The sequence below is a fragment of the Fusarium verticillioides genome, chromosome 7 (genome assembly GCF_000149555.1).
Source record: "Fusarium verticillioides 7600 chromosome 7, whole genome shotgun sequence".
Classification (NCBI taxonomy): Eukaryota; Fungi; Ascomycota; class Sordariomycetes; order Hypocreales; family Nectriaceae; genus Fusarium; species Fusarium verticillioides.
This window is the reverse complement of record NC_031681.1, coordinates 159,450-178,450: the sequence shown is the minus strand read 5'-3', so window position 1 is coordinate 178,450 and position 19,001 is coordinate 159,450. Positions and strand designations below refer to the sequence as shown.

Sequence of the window (19,001 nt, the reverse complement as noted above, 5' to 3'; positions counted from 1 at the left end):
TAATATTGTCTGTCCTGCATTAAGACTTGCCTAAGTAAGGCGCATTCTGCAAGGCAGTTAATATATCGGCATTCATATCGACATGACCAATAAACACTTCAATCACCTACTGAAATCACCCGCATCCGTGCCATAACCGAAGCCTGTAATGTCGTGGCAAGATTGAACCGGAAGGCCAACCACTGTTGTCAAGCCAGGATATGACTTTCCCGGATACAATGGCTTGGGATGTCAAGAGACCAATCGTGGAGGAAAGTGAGACAATTCCTGAATTAGTAATGGTTTAGTGTTCATATCGTTGCCTGCGTAGTCTCCTGACAGAGGTACATGACCCCAATTGTATCGTGGCCGCACCGACCGCCCCGGGAGTCGACTTGATGAATTATTCATTGCGAATTTTGACCACCTGAATCAGACTTAGTAGGAATGCAAAAAGGCAAGCGATGTGATGAATTTGAGCAGCTTGCAAATGGATTTGAATTACTAATGCCCCCTACGCTACCTGAAGCAATCCCATCGCAACCGTCAGTAGAGCTGCCAAAAGGAAACTGGGAATAAAAGCATTCTGCAGGTCTGTCGGATTTATGAAGACCAGCCAGAGAACCACAAGTATTCCACCCAAAATAATGCAGAAAGCCAACCACGCAAGGAACCTTCGCTAAGAAAATCCCATCTTGGCATGCAGACCCCACCCAGGCTCTGATATTCTCTTTGAGAAGGGGGGAGGATTTCTCTTGGGAAGCATATCGATAATGGTTGTTTCTCCTCTACCACTTTTTGGATCACGCAGTCCGAATACCATCTGCAACCCAGCTGCCCTCATGTGAAAGTCGTGAGGCAAAGGAACGAAATCCCAGTTCTATAACTAACGAGCTACTTTAGGCTTCTAGCCTTCTAAGATAACTTATAATGTCCTAAATCTTAGCGTCTGCCAGTCGTCGTAACACATCCAGTACTTTTGCCCTGAATTCTTGATGTGCGGCCAGCTCATCGTAGCCCCGAGTAGCCTCTTCAAAGGTCAAGCATGTCTCAATAACGCCGGCGAAAGCTTGCCCAACCATATGAGGAGCGTCCTTTCTCAAAAACTTCAGCATTTGACCTTTGATCTCGTCCGGATCATCCCGGCCATCAGCTGTTGTCATCACCTTGGTCTCGATAATATTCTTCCAAAAAACAAGTTCGAGAAGGACTACGCCCTGTTAAAGGAAAAGACTTAGTAATTATGAACTCATTGGTAGTCAGAGCTAGGTGTACTCACCAGGGAGTAAATATCATGAGCTTTGGAAAACTTAACTCGGGGTCTACCCCAGCGATCCGGGTGACGATAGGCATTACCCTTTTTGGAAAAGTCCGAGGTCATGTCCGTCTCAGCATCCTCTGGGCGAGACCACTCAAAACCAAACAGATACGGAGCGCCTGTGTATGGACGAACAGCGCTGGCGGTCTTGATATCAGGGCTGATGGTATATGGCTTGTCGGCTAGGAAGATAAGATTTGGGCTTTTAAACTCTTTGTGCACCCATCCGACACGGTGTAGTCCATCTAAAGCCACTGCCAAAGAATAAGCAAGTCGAATGCGGAAGCCAAGAGGACTTCTAGCCTGTTTGCTGTAGAGCGCCGTCAGTGGAGCTGGACGCTGCGTAGACTCTACACTCTCGCCAACCTCAAACACGATGCCAATTTGTTTTGTATATCTGTTTTCGACATATCCGACACATGGAAGAACATATCGACTTGTTCTCCTTGAATGTGACAGCCGCGACACCATCCTCTTTACCATATATAATGTCTGTGGGCTTGGTTCAGTTGAATTGTCCAGCGGCTTGTAACTGAAGCTCTCGACAAGCACCCTTTTTCCAGCAATGGCCCCGAATGTAAACCGGTCTCGGACCGGCTTGGAAAGATCAGCCACGGAAAATTGAATGCTGTTCTCGGTGAGCTCCTCAACATTGGAATCTCCGATTGGGTCCAAAATGGACTGCCTTAAGCTGATGGATTGTTTCGCTTCAACAGCAGCTGCAACATCATCACGTAGGGCCTTATCAAGGTTCACCTTCGGATTTAGCAGAATTTCATCCTCGAAATCGTCGCAAATATCGTTAACCTTTATCTCGATATCGTGGACAAGGTTGATGCTGACATCGGTGTTGAATATGTCAGTATCGCTTTTGAGAAGGGCTTCTGCATGCGTAGCTGCTGTTCCTATAATACCCAGGGCGAAGTTGAGACCTTGAAGACCTCGCTGAACCTTCAGTCGCGTGGTTGGAGAAAAGTCATTTATAATGGACCCAGGATGTTGCTCTTGCGAATCAGCAAGGCCCCCTAGTTTCCTAGCCTTCCAGACAAGAGCATCAATCTCGCCGTCGGACTTATTCAGTCTGCACTGCTTCATCCATCTAGCGATACTCCAACCCATTTGGTCACGCTGCAAGGCTAGGGACATTTCCGCTAATATAAGAAAAAAAAAAGATTAGAGTTGATAAGTCTAAATATATTGATCGATGGCAACTAACTTTGACCCTGACGTTTGGCTAATCCATTATCTACGAGCTTCGACATGATGAAATAGACAGTTTCAAAGGCGTCTTGCTTAGGCCCTGAAAACTTGCTCAGCATGGAGTGTCGAGTACTGAGTGAGTGTGCTGGATGACCCCGCAAAGAGGCTGAACTCTTGGGGACCAGCTGAAGGGGTTAGCTACAGTTTCTTTTGCCATACAAGGAATTTTACTCACAATTCCCTGCTCCATGCCACCAAGGCGTTTGACAAAACTGCTAGGCAAATCCTTGATGATCTTGGTAAAGTCTGTGGGTTGAGTTTCGTAGAAACATCTTATTGGGATCTTGAAGTCGTCGTGATTGATCATGATGGAGAACCTCTCCACCAGTTGATCAAGTTCATTACGTTCATTCGGCTCGCTTTCAAGATAGGCCAGTAGCTCCTTGGTAGTCGCGGCGCCTGATGCCATCGCCACAGAAACACGTAGGTCAGCGGCTGTACAAAAGCCTTCATGGGTTCCTTGAAAAGGAGTTCCAAGGAAGATTGCACCAATGGTGAGACTGTAAATATCCTGGTACTCTCCAAATGGCTCGGAAGCTAGGAGCAAGGCCTTTCTGTTGTCAGAACCATTTCCTTACCGGTCATGATCTATGCTCACCTTGGCTAGTAGCAGTCCTCCAAAACAAGAGGCGACGAATAGTATTGGCCGACGTTTCTTTTGCTTTCATCAGAGTCAATAACGTAGGCATAAGCAGGGCCTGGGAACGCGATAGATACCTTGGAGATTTCTATGCTGAGCTTGAGCAGTAACTTGTCAGCATGCCCAAGCAGACTCTCGGTTTCGGCATCCTTGTCGATGTTTGCGTTCCAGTCATATGTCAACATACGACAATTCGGTAGGAATTTGGGCAACATTTCTTCGTCCTTTAACCAATGGACATCTCCTGAGTTGCGATCTCCATCTATCTTCCAGGCTATCCAGGTTGTAGGGGATCGTGTATCCAGGCCGTGGATAGCAACAATACTACTCTCGTGAGTAAACCCGTGTATAGTAAAATTACAGGGACGAACCTACTCCACGACTTTCTTTTCCGTTTCTTCGACATTTTTTGGATCTGGAAAGACTTGATAAAGACCGAGCTCTCGTGGTGGTTCTTTCTTTTCCACTAGTGAAGGTTGTCCCGTTACTTCCATTTTTGTTATAGAAAGATATATGGGCGAAACGAAACGGTGATATAATAGTGGCTATGCGCTTTACTGTGACAAAGGCAGGGGCTTGCTGGTCTGAGAGCCCTCGTCGATGGAACCGCAAGAGGATGAGACTAACGCTACTGAGGATATCGGGTATCAAGGGAATAAGTAGGTGACATCTTGCAACCGAGTTGGTTGAAGCCCGATGACCTTATTGTCGTGAAAGTGCCAGAGGTTGGACACGTGTTGCTGACATGCAGCTGTGATTTCGTGCGGCTGAGGAAATTACACCTTGGCATATTATCGGTCAGAAATGCTTTGCTCTTGATTGGCAAGGCATATTTATGAATGAGTACTTATTACGCCACCCCCGCCCCAGGAAACAGATACGAGGTGATCTTCCTGCATTATCATCACATTCGGGTGTCTGGAAAGCGGGGTCAACCACGAATCCCACGAAAAGAAGTGAGGCGAGCGATTTTCTACCTTATCCAAGCCTCAGAATCTCCTCGAGGATACCCAGCACAGGAGTGACAAGTGCCGCGAATTCAGGTCCGAGCTTCAACGTTTCCTGTTGGTCGGATCTTGCCGCTCTAGCGCTTGAATTCATCACCCCACGTTTTGTTTTTCTCTGCCAGCCACATGTCAGATGCATTGGTGTATCACCCGGTGGGCGTGGGTCATGTCCGAATTCTCCGTTTTGGCAATCGGACCTCCTCGGGTGATATCTCAGGAAACCTCATAGACATCAATCTCGAAGATGCTCCACCGTATTTTACGCTCAGTTACTGCTGGGGAACCGAACCAAGCGATACCGAGATTCAGATAAACGACTCTCTATTTCATGTGAGCCACAGTCTAGCTGCGGCTATTCGGCGCCTCCAAGAGCTGGGCAGTGATGACGAGGCTGCAGTGTGCGACATTGACGTCAAATGGGTATGGATTGATAAGATTTGTATCAATCAGAACGATCCTAAGGAACGAAGCCAACAAGTACATCTAATGGGGTCTATCTTTTCCAAGGCAGTCAGGACTCTGATATGGCTTGGGACGGACTTTGACTTGTGCTTACCAGCATGGAATCTGGTTGACCAAATCTTCGACGTATTCCGTCGTGAAAACCCTCTTGCCAATGGTATTGCCGATATTCCTTTCGGTATCTACTCCACTACAAGCCATACAGCTTACGGATTACCTTACTGGGACGATGACTTGTGGAAACAATTAAGACGGCTTTTGGAGCGCCCATGGTTTATACGGGTATGGGTGATTCAGGAGGTAGTACTGTCTCGGGATGATCCCCTGATACTCCATGGGCAGAAGATATATCCGTGGCAGCGACTAGCATGGGTTGCTTCTTGGCTCCGACGAAGCGGTTATCTTCGTCTCGATCAGGTGCCCAATCAGATGCTGAATGTCGATATGATATCGAACATCCGCCGGTCCAAGAGACCTTGGAATCTCGATGCCCTTCTGGTTGCGACCTCTGTGAAAACGCAAGCAACGGATCCGAGAGATAAGGTGTATGGGCTCCTGGGCTTGGCTGCTGAGTGTCAAAGCCCAGAAGAGATACCCTTTGAGCTGCGCGTGAACTATACATTGCCAGTCTCGCAAGTATATGAGCGGGTCGCGAGATTTCTGCTCCATAAATACCAATCGCTGGCCATCCTTACGAGGGTAAGGGGTTTGGAAGGTGACATATGCCATAAACAGCGGAAACACGACTTGAGTATGTTACCATCATGGGTTCCTGACTGGAGCGACTTTACAGTACCTGAAAGGGAGGTTGCTAAAAGCTTCTCATGGATATACCATGGCCAAAACTCAGAGCCCGATAAACTAGGGTATCCGGATCACTTCAAATCGTCCGGCAATTTGGTTTCCAAGTTCAAATCTGCTGGTCGGCTGGCACTATTTGTTGGTATCATGGCTGATGATATCATCAACGCGATTCCGTTCGGGACCAGCCCCGGGCCAGCAAAGATGGAAAGCCCACAGGAAAAGTCATGCATGATTGCCTTTCTGAAATTAGCGTCATCAGTTGAAAAGAACAGCGACAAGGACTGGATAGAATGCTTTATTAGGGCTACAACAGCTAATCAGTGTCAGATTAGTGGAAGAAGCGAAGAACAGTTATTAAGAGATGGCTCTGCATATATTCTTCATCTGATCCGAGACGCAGAGCTGGAGGTTTCTACCTGGCACCACCATAATATCATTTCAAGCCTCGTCTCCTCATCCGTTGGCGGCGATCCTTCCTCATACATGACGTTAGCAAGGAACTTTTGCTTCAACAGACAGTTCTTTGTGACGTCTGGCCATCGTATGGGGATCGGGCCCTCTGGAGTTCGGCCAGGAGACTGCGTTGCGGTGATATTCGGAGGAGGAGTGCCATATGCTGTAAGAAGACGAAATGAGGGGTTTTATTTTGTCGGAGAGTCCTATGTCCACGGGCTTATGAATGGCGAGGCGATACAGGCGTGGAAGAAAGGAGAATTTCGTCTAGATAGTATAGATCTTTACTAAAGAGATTGCCATGCCTTTCACTAGAGCAAATATTTGTTCACATCGATGGAGCAAGATTCTTTGACTTAAGCAGATAGACCAATTTAGCCATTAATATCCTTCGCTAATTCTCCCCCGGCTGGTGGCAGGAGGCCGTAGGCTCTGAGAGCGGAAATATAGATTGAGAAGCTATAACGAGGATGCAGCCAGAGTGAGTATTCTGCGCACCTCGTCTAGCGCCGCCTCGAGGTCGGCAACAGCCTGCTTTCCCTTCTGGAAAATGCGCTCGTGTGTTGGTATGACTCTGTTATCGTTCCTGATAGTATTCAATAACTCTGTTACTAACTCCAATGGAGCTTTGCCTCTGATATCGGTCCGGATGGGATCGGCACCTTTGTCTAGCAAAGCTAGCACGGACTGGACATCGCCGAAGAAAGCGGCTTGATGAAGAGCCGTCCAACCGGTACTACCTGCAGCATCAAGAACCGACTTATCACAAAGATTGCCGTGTTTTGACAACAGATGCGGAAGGATAGAATCTCCACGTCGAGGACCCGTGCAGGCAGCTAGGAGAACAGTAGGATAGACGGCGGACGTAATGTCAAAGAAGGGATTAGCTCCATTCTCGAGAAGGAAATCAGCTGTCTCGCGTTTCTGTCGAGAAGCAGCAATCATGAGCGGGGTTTCTGGGGGTCTGTCATTAGACAAATCGCCAGGCTTTGTGAGAATGTTCAGATCGACGCCTTTGGCGACTATGAGCGGAAGGGCGCCAACCGATCCAAAGCGAGCTGCTAGATGAATTGCGTGGTCTCCGTCTGAGCTGAAAGTATCAAAATCGCACTCAACAATTTGACCAAGGATTTTCACCGCCTCAACACTGTCTGTAACAACAGCGTAGTGTAGCGCATTCCGCCCAGATCCATCAAGAGCATTGATACACTCTCTCGGACGGGAAGCTATCAGGCCTAGAGAGGACACGCTGTGGCGTCGAGTAAGGCAATTTACAGCCGAACTGACAAGAGCGTAATGAGAAGTGATTGGTCCTTCTGGTGGCAGAGTTGCAAGAAGCTCCTCAACGATGTAAGTTTCACAGTCGGGGTCCTCCACTGCGATGCTCAAAGGGCTATTCCCACGCTCGTCCTCGATCCAAAGGTCAAGGCCTTGAGCAATGAGGACTTGAATTGTGTCGCGGAGTGCTTGCCGATAATGAGGACCATGTATGACATGCCTCGCAAAAGGCATACACCTGGCCCCGATATTATAGAAAACAGAGTAGGAAGATGAGCCACGCCCACCAGCCTCAAGTAAAACCTGTACTAACTCAGGTAAATGATATTGCACTGAAATCTCAAGGGGAGTCTCTTGCGCATCTTTGTTGTCTGCAATAGTCGTGCCGGCTTGTTTCCAACACACGTTCACGTCGGCCCCAAGTTTGATTAGAAGCTGTACCAGACTGACATTCCGTGTCCTGACTGCCCAGTGAAGAGGTGAACCGCCAAGTTCAAGGCAATGGGCAGGTAAAACAATCGTAAAGTCTGGACAATGATTAACGAATTCGGCACACGGCCCAGGTCCCGCTCCCTGCCCACAAATAAGAGCATTGCCCAGTGACTCGGCCTGTGTCTCATTAAACTTAATTAGCCAATGGAGTGGAGTTGGCTCGCCTGGTATCAGAACAAATCTCTGCACCTTGCTACAAATATCCATTGCAGCTGTGAAGTTCTGATCCTGGCAAGCAAATAGAAGCAGCGTTGAGCCATCAAGCCCCGAGTCATCTAGCATAGTCGGCAGAAGCGGGGCTGATCTTTCTTGATATAACTTGACTCTGGTCATGAAGTATCTTGTTGCCTTTTCCGGCTTCTCGGATCTCTTGAGCTGCCAGTCCAATGTTTGACGGATCCATTTTGTTTTGGCGATTTCGAGTTGCAAGGAGGAGGCTATCCGATACCAGAGTGCCATAGCTATCTCGTTTTCACGGGCGCTGATGGTAAAGTATTCAATCATCATACTTCTGTCAGGATGCACACCGAATCCAACCTTGTAGGCCAAGGCTAGACGCAAACAATTCTCAAAGTAGCTGCCTCCGGCATTCTCACTTACAGCACGCTCGAGAGGAGCTTGGTGTTGCAGTTCTTTGAAAATGCTCTCTTGCACAGTCCATGGCATGCCGAGGTTCATGACATGCTGCCGTAGAGAGAGTTAGCCCCCTGGAACACCATAAAAAAGAATTTGCAAGGGGAATTACATCAAACACTTTGGCAGCGTCTATTCGCCACTGGGCAGCTGCTTGGCTCGCCATCCTGATATGCACCTGCTCTAGGTCTGTTTCGCCCGGTGGACCAGCTACCTTTGGTGAGCATGAGCCTTCTGACAAGCTGCTGCTCCCGTCGTGATTTTCATCTTGAGCGGTGTGAATTTTATCAACCATAGCCTTACCCGACCTTGAAGGCAATGACTTAAGATCGATCACGATATGAGGTGTCCTGGGTATGGTCTGAGAGGGTGGCAAAGAAAGAATTGATGGGAATTCAGATATCGGCCTTTGCTGCCTAGGAAAGCTCATTATGTGTTCGTGGAGTGGCAGTAATGAAGACTTACGTGGCTCCTTGACTAAGGACTCGTACAACATCCCGAATATTGGCACGTTTGTGTGGATCGTCGTACAGCGTCATGCGAAGGGTTTCTAGTATTGACTGCCGTATCGGTGTAGCCTCTTCAAGGAAATGAGAGCACAATCCCCTCAACTTCCACTGAAGACTATCGCCTGCGGACATCGCCATCTGGTCCAGGAATTCCAGCTTTGATTGGCCTTTATCAAGCCAATCCTTTTGGATGAAAGGGCGACCAAGGATGATCTCACAAACTGTGAGACCGAGAGACCAGATGTCCGCTGCGTAATAGTCCTTGGGGTTTCGCCATTCCGATGCTTTGAAATTTCCCCTGCCTTCTTGTTCCGGCGCATTGTACAGAGGAGTACCACCATACAGATTCTTTGAGGATTCATCTTCAAAGATACAACCTCCGAAGTCTGAGAGTTTTGCCATCTGATTCCAGCGGTCTCTAGATCGACCAAATGTGGTGAAAATGAGCACATTGTCTGGCTTGATGTCACCATGGATGATCTTGCAGCTGTGTAGAGCTTCCAGTCCCCTTGCGACATCTAAAGCCAGATCTCGTCGACCACTCATGTCGATCCATTCACGAACATCTCTACGTCTCAAATAATAGGACAAGGTGCCGTGTTCGGAAAATGGCACCATGAGAAAGGGTGTCCTGATGAGGAGGTTTGTGTTCCAACCGTAGCCGATCAAGGGCAGAATCTCTTGCACATTTGTCAAGGCCGGATGTGTCCCAACGCGCAACTCTCTAGCGACGCAGCTATTCCTTCTTTCACGATCCCCATTATCTGCGGTCAGAACCACATACTTGACGGCGACATAGTAGGGGGAGGGTCCGCCACGAGGTTTGAAGACTTCACAGTTGACTTCAAACGTTGCACCCTTTCCGAGCGGCTTATTGTAGGTTAAGTCGAAATGGGGAATGAGAGGCAACCGAGTACCTGCAGCTGAGACAATAGGACCGAGAGTCGAGTTCAGCTCTTCTAAATCCTCGAGGATCTTAGTGGAGGTAGCAGAATCAGAGTTGAAGCCGAACAACGACGACATGGTCAACTGAGTATGAAATGGCAATTTGGTATGGTTAAGAAAGATCCTTGATGAGATCAAGGCGGGATTGGCATGAATGAAACCGAATTGTTGCGATCCGTCGGTGTAAAAGCTTGTCTGAAGTCGAGCTTTAGTTGCGGGGCGGTGTTGTGTTGGAATTTGTAACCCCGCAGCCGTAATATTGCCCACAGGGATACCGACTGCGGCTGAGACGTACTATAGCTAGTGATTTCAGACAAGGAAATACGAATGGCCTGTCACCCCGCACGGACAAGGATGGCCAGAGTTGGGCGCTTGCTGACATCCGTGGCGTTCAAGGACCAAGCCGAGACGTGCGCTTTGACGCATCGCTAGTATGATGTTCACGGTTAGATCAAGATCTGAATGAAAGGCGCCATTGGCCTCAATGGGCGGAACAAAGGAAGTTGCAGAGGTGTGGTTTGATACAACGGCAAGATTGGTGCCACGACCAGCAATTTTTGATAAAGAGACAATCAACATGCGACTGCAAACTTGGGCAAAGCAACGTAGAAATAGAAGATTGTATTGAGACCCGGATAAGTCTAGTAGACAAACAACAGAGCGAGGATACGATTACGCAATACGCGGCATGCTGATTGGTAGACAAATGTAATTTACTAACGATATTCAGCACAATCTGACAAACTCATAACCCTTAGATTCAATCTCAAACAAGCTTGAGGTTTCCAACAGAATAGCCACACATCTGATCAGGAGACTTGCTACGAACTCCTCCAGGTCCAGTCCCTTCAATCTTGGACCAGTCAATCTTGAGCCAAGGCTTCTCACCAAAGTCCATAGCGTTAGGCTCCCAGTTAAGAAGGGGATTGGTTCCAGAGTCTTTCTCAACTTGGAGAGCCTGCTTCCAAGGTTGGGCCTTGGTGGGCTGGGGGCAGATGAGGTCGCATTCGCCGACGGAGCTTTCGCGAGTCATTGGCTCGTCCTCGTACCGTTTCTTGTCTGCGTCGGTAGCACGACCGCGAGAGTGTGAACGAGTTCTCTCCATTGTTGCGTCTGTGAGTTGTCAGCGAGGGTTCTTGAAGCTTGGTTGAGTCAGTACTATTTGAGTGGTAGTTATTGTAGTTTGTGATTGAGATTGGATTGAGTGAACAATCAGTTCAAACCTCGCCGAACTCGTTCTTTTATCATTGAAGCAGAGCCTCAGATCTGAGCCTCCAATCAAAGGCGAATAAGATATCACAGAATTCCGGAAATCTGATCAGGAACTGATTGGCTACACAAAAAGGAGTGCACCCATTTGTGCTGATGTTGTCCAACCACATTGGAGTCCCACGCCGAGATAATCAAACGGATTTGTCTCTGCAGTAGCCTCTGCATGGAATTGATCATGAGATCTTTTTGCACCAATGATCAAGTTCTACCCCGCTTTGGATGAGGCTCTGTGAGGATGATCGATCAGAATCTGCCAATCAATTGGAGAACAGCACAGCCTGATTCGTGACTTGGAGACTTCGGTCCCGAGATTTCCATCAGAGCGGCTCTTTACACTTTGGATGTAACTCAACTTTCCATTCGACACGGAGATTGCAGATAAGGTGGCCTTCACATGGAGGAAAATGCAGGCTGAGACGTATCGGTTACATGTTCAAATCAATCAAGACTGAAAATCGCATTAACCTGAGGCAACGAGTACAAAAGCGACATCTATCCAATCACATACACTCTAAGCTCGATGCTCTCCCGTATCTCCTCCGCAACAGCAGGGTCCTCATCAAAGAATGAAGTATGCGGCGTATCTACCATCATAAGCACACATCTCAAACGAGGCTCGGCACTTACACATAGCAATATCCTCACTCCTCGCCAAAGAATCCATCGTCTTGATCAGCCATACCTCCTCATCAGATTGGTCACTAACGTAGTACCACTTCTGATCTGGTGAGTAAGAGAAAAGGATGTTCTCACTCACAACGTGGGGGTAGACCAAATCACTTCGATGGCCATCCTTCTCATCACATGTGCGGTAATCACAGAGTGTGAGGGGGTATTGACGGACGGGCTTGAGGGGTTTCCAGACACTGTGCTGTCAGACGGGACTGTACTCAGAGGGAGACTTACTTTATTATCCTAAAGCGTTGTGAGAGAATTGATGGGGCTTGGGTGCCGAAGTCGTGCTTGATCTTAGCGATTGTTCCTTCATAGGTTTGGTCTGTATATGAGACGTGGATCAAGCATAAGCGTATTTGGAACATACCATTGTGAGCGACCTTGCTGGGTCTGCCGATGTACCCTTTCTCATCCTCAGGTGCAGAGCCTCGCGGTTGACTCTGACGGACCTGGTCTCATTAGCAGTGTCCAGACAAGCCATGGGGACATACAATATGATCAAACACGCAAACCTTGACATGACTCCCCAGAACATCCTTCATGAACTTGGCCACAGCAGGATATCCTTCTTCTTGAAACGAGGGACCGACATTTGAGAATTGGTGCTTCCACTCAACCAACTGGAAACCGTTTTTGTCGAGTGTGAAGTCGGATTCATGGCCTCTAATGTCAGAGATCTGAACGCGTGCACTTGTGTTGATGACATTTGTGTTGGCAATCTTGGTCTGTGTGAAAGGTATGTTGGAATAAAACGGCTTCTCGATTGCCCACTTTGGGTCTGAGGCGTCGAAGAATTGGAGGGTCGCTGATTTGGATGGCAGTGAGTTCAACTCATCCGGCCCTTCGTTTGGTTTGAGCTCTGAAATTACTTCAGCCATGGTGACTTGCTCTCAATTACAACATAGACTACATTGAGATTAAACAAATAGCAGTTGAATTTATCGTCAAGAATTCGCTTCACGGGGCTCAAGGTCAAGAGTCTCACAGTATCGTCCCCGCACATGCAAGTAAGCAGCCAGCCTGCTTGAGCCATCCACTACAACCCTGCAAGCTGGTCTCATATCAATTTATTCACGCATCACTAACTAATGAGAGTAATGCCCAGAACACCATAATGAAATGAGGCCCGAAACTCGCCAGTGACTCGCACTGTCTTCCTCACACAGTTGAGATCCTCCACCCGACATCACTGAAGCAGCGGCGGAGCCTTTCTCGGACCGAAAGTACCCTCCCATGCATTCATGAACTTGAGGATCTTGGCTTCCTGGTTCTTGGCCGCGAGGACAGCGAGCCCGAAAGGGCGACCGTTGAAGTCTAGGTATCCGAGAGGAACATTTCCGACGGGGTATCCTGGAATTGTCAGCATGGCTCAATAAAGACTAGAGTAAACATACCGCTTCCACTCGCATACGCCTTGATAGCAGTGTCGCTTGATCCAACAATGACATCGACACCGTATTCCTTGAAGATGCGATCCAAGCCATCGTCGCGCGCAACCTTTCGCAGGTGAGAGAGGTTCTTTTCATAGTCTTCGGGGGAGAGAACCGCTTCTTCGGCGTCGATCAAGAGTCCTTGGTCATCGTAGCCTGAAATGTTAGCGAGGTCTTCAACTGAGATGGGGACATACCAGGAGGCATTTCGAGATCGGGATGGGCCTTGTTGAACTCGATGAGGTCCGCCAGGGAATGGATCTTGGTGTTTTCTGCTGAGTCAAGAAATTTGTTGAGGTCGTGCTTGAAATCGGCCACTTCTTTGTCAGTATCAAGTGTCAATCGGTGGACATCGACTTACTCATGATGACACCCTCACTGTCTTTCCCGTCAAGCATGAAAGACTCAGAGGGAGGAGGAAGAGGAGCGTCGCCGACATACTTCTTGGCTAGCTCTTCCATCTTGTCGTACGCAGCTTGGATCTCGGCGTGCTACAAAGTCAGCTAGCCCATGAAACCATGGTTTTACTCACCATCTGCTTTGTCGCACTCTCAACAGGCTTGAGATAATCCTCTCCTGGCCACCATTTCTTGAAGTCGATCGTCGCGACCGACAACTCATCCCAAGATCCTCCCAGAGTCGCAAACTCATCAGTACCAGAGATGACATCGAGCAGAGCAGCGAGGTCGGATGGTGTCTTGGCCATAGGTCCAGCTGAGTCCATGGTATGGCTGATTGGGATGATCCCAGATTGAGATACTCGTCCGATTGACGGTTTGATCGTGTACAAAGCTGCGCGGGACGCGGGTGATACGAGGGACCCGTCTGTTTCGGTGCCGATGGAGAGGGGGGCGTAGCCTACTGAGACGGCGACTGCTGAGCCGGTAGAAGAGCCGGAGGGGTTCTGAACAGTTAGCGGGTGATGCGGTGAGCCATGGGTACTCACGCTGTGGCCGTTGTTGCTGTCATCAGGATCGATGCCGCCGCGAACGTAGGCGGATTGGCACTGGCCGCCTTTGCCGGACCAACCGCTTGGGAGGTCGTTGCTTCTGAAAGGAGTGAGTCGCTGCATGAGAGTCCAATCTCAACAGGTCAGACGTACCGGTAGTATGCCCATTCCTGGCGGGGAGTCAGTCAACATTGCCAAACACAGAGACTGGAGCACTCACACTCAGATTCGCTTTGCCGATGATGATGAGCCCGGCTTGGATGAGCTTGTCGACGAGATCGGCATTCGAGGTTGGAGTCATACCATGCAGCGCCCAAGAACCGCAAGTCGTCTCCATTCCGAGCTCAGGAACCGTTGCGATGTTGTCCTTGGAATTTCAGCGCCTTTCAATCGCGAGAGCGACGCAACAGTCATACCTTGATCACAATGGGGATCCCATGCAAACGTCCCCGGACCTTGCCATCCTTTCGCTCCTTATCAAGCGCCTCCGCTCTCTGTCGCAGCTGATCTTTGGGCACCACACTCAACATCGCATGAAGGTACTGATCATGCTTCTGGATCATCTCAAGGCTCTTCTCTACAAGATCAACACTGGTGAAGTGCCCATTCGTCAATCCGGAGGCGAGGGCTTTAGCGTCAACAGTGAGCAGATCGGGCAGAGTGCGACTCTGCGAAAGAAAGGGCACCATTTGACGGAGATTTGCCCAGGTGAACATGATGTAGAGAGTAAAGGTGAAGAGAGAAATGAAGGCGATGAAATGTGACTGATATTGAGCCATGCCTCGCATTCTCGTGAAGGTGAGGAGAAGCCTTATAAAGGTGAATGCGGGAGGCTGATGCAATTAACCGATTCCACGTGATTGTCGGTGCGACATTCGCAGTGGCAGACAGTGAAATGATCAAATCGCTTATTGTTTAATCGGTCCTTTGGAAATCAACGTCTCTAGATCTGGTGGGCACTGCAGACTCATGAAAAAATCCAAATCTTCGACTGAAATGTCTTGGGGGTCATTGTTTGTGCTCTCCAGTAATCGCTCTTGGACTGGTCTGTCACGAAAATCTGACAGATATCGATCTAAGCAGAATATCTCGACTGAACAAGGCTCCGAGGGAGACTGTTGTTCGAATGAGCTGAATGAACCAGCTTGTGCTTTTTCTGATGACATAATGTTCTAAGCGGTCAGAATCTTATTGTACCCTCAGCGCCTCTCATACTCACATATTCAGTGATGATCTTGTACATGAGTTTATGAACAGAGCAATACGTCAATATACATCGCCAATCTCACCTGAACAGACCCCAACTTTAATAACTCTTACAAAAGCGCTCATTCCCAGACATCGAGGTCTGCCGATTTCCCAATTCAGAAACGTAGCCTTACATTTCGCTCATTAATATGTTTGGCTGTCATCTCATCTCGCCTTTCTCTCATGACACTTCACCAGGCTGACCCATGCAACAACTGATATTATCCATCTACTGAATCGTGTCACCGATTTCCCAAAAGGGAAGACTTCAGGCAGCTGAAGACGATGACGAGGGCGAGCATCGCCTGTTTCACTTTGCAAATTCTTGACGCCCGATGAGGCTCTTCTCAATTACTAATTACCCCAAACTAATGCAGTTGTAATTAATCCCTCTTCATCACCAGGCATGATCATAGGTTCAGCCCCAATTACTTTGAACCCAACAGATGTATACAGCTTGATTCCCATTGGACTCCCAAAAACCGTAGCGACAAATCCCTCGCGCTCTGCCTTTTCCATTCCGTATTTACAGAGAGCAGCTCCGCAACCTCTTCTGCGATAATCGCGGTGCGTCGCGAGATTAACAAGATGAAGTTGCTTGCTACCGAATTGACTGAAATGCATGTCATAAACTTCTTCCACGCGCGACGCAAAATATCGCATGTGAGGGAGGTTTGCATCACGACGCTCGTTGTCGCCCAGAACACCGGGTTTGGCTGGGTTGTTAGCTAGGATGTGAAAATTGAGGCTGACATACCTGGTTTGGCACCAGTAAGACCAGAGACATCCCAGATGCCCAGAGCGACAATCCTTTGCCCAGCCTCTATGACAAGAATGTCATAGCTTTCAGGCTGCCTCAAAAACCCCTCATACTCAGCTCTGGTCCACTCCCACTGATCTTGGGGGTATTCATGGCGATATGGGAATCGGTAATCTCGTTCTGGATCATCAGGAAAGGCTTCAATAGCAAGTTTTGTGATTCCATCCAGGTCATCAACCGTAGCTTGTCGCATACGGAGTTCTTGGTCGATTGTTCGCTCCATGGTTGTTGTATGTAATTCCCACTGTGGCTGGTTGATTCGTCTTTAATGGTGGTTGTCACCAAATGTTTCCCGTCTCAAAAGAGTAATCGGTAGGTGAGACTGCAGATCTTTGCTCTTTATGGTAGTCGGTAGAAGCAAACGTCTGACAAGTCACGCCAGCTCGGGATCCATGCCTGATGTGGAAGTCGGTAGAGGCCCTGAATATTTAGCTCCCGACCCCACAACTTTATTGCGTGGATCTTTTGTACCGATTACTGAATTAAGCAAAATGATTGAGAACGGTAGGTCCTTTTGTCTGTGTTGTGTTTGACTCTGCTGATGGTGATAGTGGACTGGTTTGAAGTGATTGACAATCTGGAGGAGGACTTGTTTGATGGTGACGACTGGCTCTCGGAGCTTTTGCGAGAGGAGCCGAAGGATGGTGTCAACGTTGACGTGGAACCTGTTGAAGGTGTTTCGATCACCGAATCTGCCGTGGCTGAAGAGTTGACTTTGGATCCGTCACTGTTGACTCTTTCGACTTACACGAACTATCCCCGCAGTTACACTCAAACCTTTGAGCCCCGTGATCTTCCGATGGATCATGTGTTTCCGAATTTGACTCTGCAACAGAGTGTCTCTACAGAGGATGAGATACGTTTCACGCCGAGCACAAACTCCATCATGACTCCTTCTGGGTCAAGTGCGTATTCTCAGAGTCCCCCAAGGGCAGCGAAAACTCAGAAACGCAAACCTCGATCAGACCGTAAACCAGATCGGTCAGATGTTTTGACTACAGATCTTGTAAGATACCTGAATCAGTGTTGTTCCCACTAACCTTTTAGGCCCCCAAAACAGAGTACAAACATGATCAGGGCGGTAACCTTCAGGGCGTATTCACTGTGTCCGGACTGAGTACTAGGGTTAGAGGTCCATTCTCTGAAGAAGATCGAAAGGCTACTGCGAATGCAAGAAAGAGAGGCGTCTGTGAAAAGTGTCGCGGCATGAAAGTCCGAGTAAGTTCCCAGGCATTTGTTTGAGTCATACTGACTGTCTAGTGTATAATGCCAGAGAATCCATATGAACCATGTGTCAGATGCTCAAGACTGGCGATTCTGAAACGTCCATGCATCAGAGTCAATCTTCACGAGCTTCCATTGCACCGGCTTGGTATGTTCTTCTATCAGTGACTGACCAAGCTGACCTTTCAGGCTCTACGCGCGACAACAAGCTATACGAATGGCTATCCATCAAGGATATCATGAACGCAAAGCTGAACATTGACCTCGATCGACACACTATCAAGCTGACTCAAGGATTCGACTGCGAGGTTGAAGTCACTGTATCCAAGTTTCAACCCTTACCTGGCGACAAGACTTCGTATCCATGGAGAGACTCTGCAGGGAACCAAAGAATGCTCGAGTTGCCGCACTACTACATCGCCGACATGGACAGTCATCAGAGGGTCATTGACGAGTACAACCAAAAGTCGTACAAAGTGTACATCCAGAGACTTCTCAAAGGAAAGAGTCCGTTGATGATATGGACGCTCCAAGAGGCAATCCGCTTCTCTGAACAGCACAACAGCTCCCTTGTCAAAGACAGTCTGCGGCTTTGGGCTGGAAGTCGACTAACCGAACTCCCATGGATGATCTGCGGAGATCATACCCTTGGTCAGATTCCAGTTCAAGATCTTGAGTGTCCCCGTAGTGGTACGATACCGATTCCGCCGATTATGGACACGCAGATGGACCATCTTGTCATCAAAAACATCATGACTCCGCTCCGCCAGAAGATCCTTGCAGGTCTGCAGAAAAAGATCATGGAGAACAAACGCGAGAACTGGTACGAGATTTATCTCACAACTTTCGTGCTCCTTAGCAACATGGAGCGTCAATTCGCGCAGGTCTTGTACATCATCGACTGGTATGGAATGGAGAGTCGCTTCGGCACAAGAGGAAACTCTTCCGTCAGCGAGTCCTTTATCCATTCGTGCAAAACTCTACTGGCCTTCTTTCACTTTGCTGGCGGAAGTCATAAGCCACTTGCGCTGGACTGGAAGAGTTCAAAAGCGCCTCTTGGGATTATGACGCAGCAGCAGACTGAGTATTTGGATAAGACTCAGAAACAAATTAATCGGGAAGGTGAGAACTTGACTGGATTGAAGACTGAGTCGATTTATGAGAAGGATATGTATTGGTGTCATCAGCTGTTACTGGGGGATTGCAAGGTTGACGAGCAGAATGATAGGGAGATTGATGAACTTAAGGAGGAGGACTACATTTTTCACTGAGACAGTTTGTGTAGCTTCGGTATCAATAGAAAATTCTTTATGGGTTAAGGATGATCTGTATGACATTATTAATGAGTGGCCAGTATTGTGATATGCTCATGGCTGCTCGGGGGTAATCTCGTGCCTAGGGACAGTTCCGTAGCAATTCCAAGGCTAACCAAGGGCTCGCATGATATTTTGGCTTCTTAATAATTATGCAAAGGTTCATTCTAACTCTTACCTGGGCCTATAACTAACAGATACGGTAGCCGGCCACTGGAGGCTCTGACAAACCTAAGGCGTAGTTGACCACCAATCCCGGTTCCGTCTTGTCTGTATTCGGCGTTAAATCG

The 19,001-nt window shown here is 48.3% G+C and overlaps 8 protein-coding genes across 8 annotated transcripts; 2 read left to right on the top strand and 6 right to left on the bottom strand.

Annotated features, from left to right (window-relative positions):
• Positions 1-914: 914 nt before the first annotated feature.
• FVEG_15889 (hypothetical protein) lies at positions 915-3,691 on the bottom strand (the record flags this gene model as incomplete). Its single annotated transcript, XM_018905115.1, has 7 exons — positions 915-1,196; positions 1,259-2,448; positions 2,514-2,682; positions 2,733-3,107; positions 3,156-3,218; positions 3,275-3,521; positions 3,573-3,691. The coding sequence occupies 7 exons, from the start codon at positions 3,689-3,691 to the stop codon at positions 915-917; spliced, it is 2,445 nt and encodes an 814-aa protein (XP_018752108.1).
• Positions 3,692-4,330: 639 nt separating this feature from the next.
• On the top strand, positions 4,331-6,241 carry FVEG_15888 (hypothetical protein; the record flags this gene model as incomplete). Its single annotated transcript, XM_018905114.1, has 1 exon — positions 4,331-6,241. One exon carries the CDS (start codon positions 4,331-4,333, stop codon positions 6,212-6,214), a length of 1,884 nt encoding a protein of 627 aa, XP_018752107.1. The 3' UTR covers positions 6,215-6,241.
• Positions 6,242-6,382: 141 nt separating this feature from the next.
• Positions 6,383-9,858, bottom strand: FVEG_15887 (serine/threonine protein kinase; the record flags this gene model as incomplete). The annotated part of the gene is made up of 3 exons (XM_018905113.1): positions 6,383-8,377; positions 8,439-8,742; positions 8,792-9,858. The coding sequence occupies 3 exons, from the start codon at positions 9,856-9,858 to the stop codon at positions 6,383-6,385; spliced, it is 3,366 nt and encodes a 1,121-aa protein (XP_018752106.1).
• Positions 9,859-10,546: 688 nt separating this feature from the next.
• FVEG_06554 (hypothetical protein) lies at positions 10,547-10,885 on the bottom strand (the record flags this gene model as incomplete). The annotated part of the gene is made up of 1 exon (XM_018894941.1): positions 10,547-10,885. The coding sequence occupies one exon, from the start codon at positions 10,883-10,885 to the stop codon at positions 10,547-10,549; it is 339 nt and encodes a 112-aa protein (XP_018752105.1).
• Positions 10,886-11,544: 659 nt separating this feature from the next.
• Positions 11,545-12,605, bottom strand: FVEG_06553 (hypothetical protein; the record flags this gene model as incomplete). The annotated part of the gene is made up of 4 exons (XM_018894940.1): positions 11,545-11,636; positions 11,680-11,918; positions 11,959-12,176; positions 12,219-12,605. The coding sequence occupies 4 exons, from the start codon at positions 12,603-12,605 to the stop codon at positions 11,545-11,547; spliced, it is 936 nt and encodes a 311-aa protein (XP_018752104.1).
• Positions 12,606-12,720: 115 nt separating this feature from the next.
• FVEG_06552 (hypothetical protein) lies at positions 12,721-14,896 on the bottom strand (the record flags this gene model as incomplete). Its single annotated transcript, XM_018894939.1, has 9 exons — positions 12,721-13,077; positions 13,122-13,313; positions 13,355-13,474; positions 13,519-13,648; positions 13,690-14,061; positions 14,104-14,206; positions 14,260-14,276; positions 14,327-14,473; positions 14,523-14,896. Coding segments are annotated over 9 exons (1,619 nt in total), but the record flags the coding sequence as incomplete, so codon positions are not given.
• An 812-nt stretch (positions 14,897-15,708) lies between these two features.
• FVEG_06551 (hypothetical protein) lies at positions 15,709-16,460 on the bottom strand (the record flags this gene model as incomplete). The annotated part of the gene is made up of 2 exons (XM_018894938.1): positions 16,112-16,460; positions 15,709-16,070 (listed from the first exon to the last, which is right to left on the bottom strand). Exons 1-2 carry the CDS (start codon positions 16,395-16,397, stop codon positions 15,709-15,711), a joined length of 648 nt encoding a protein of 215 aa, XP_018752102.1. The 5' UTR covers positions 16,398-16,460.
• Positions 16,461-16,665: 205 nt separating this feature from the next.
• On the top strand, positions 16,666-18,669 carry FVEG_06550 (hypothetical protein; the record flags this gene model as incomplete). The annotated part of the gene is made up of 5 exons (XM_018894937.1): positions 16,666-16,678; positions 16,726-17,180; positions 17,222-17,392; positions 17,435-17,546; positions 17,588-18,669. 5 exons carry the CDS (start codon positions 16,666-16,668, stop codon positions 18,667-18,669), a joined length of 1,833 nt encoding a protein of 610 aa, XP_018752101.1.
• Positions 18,670-19,001: the final 332 nt, after the last annotated feature.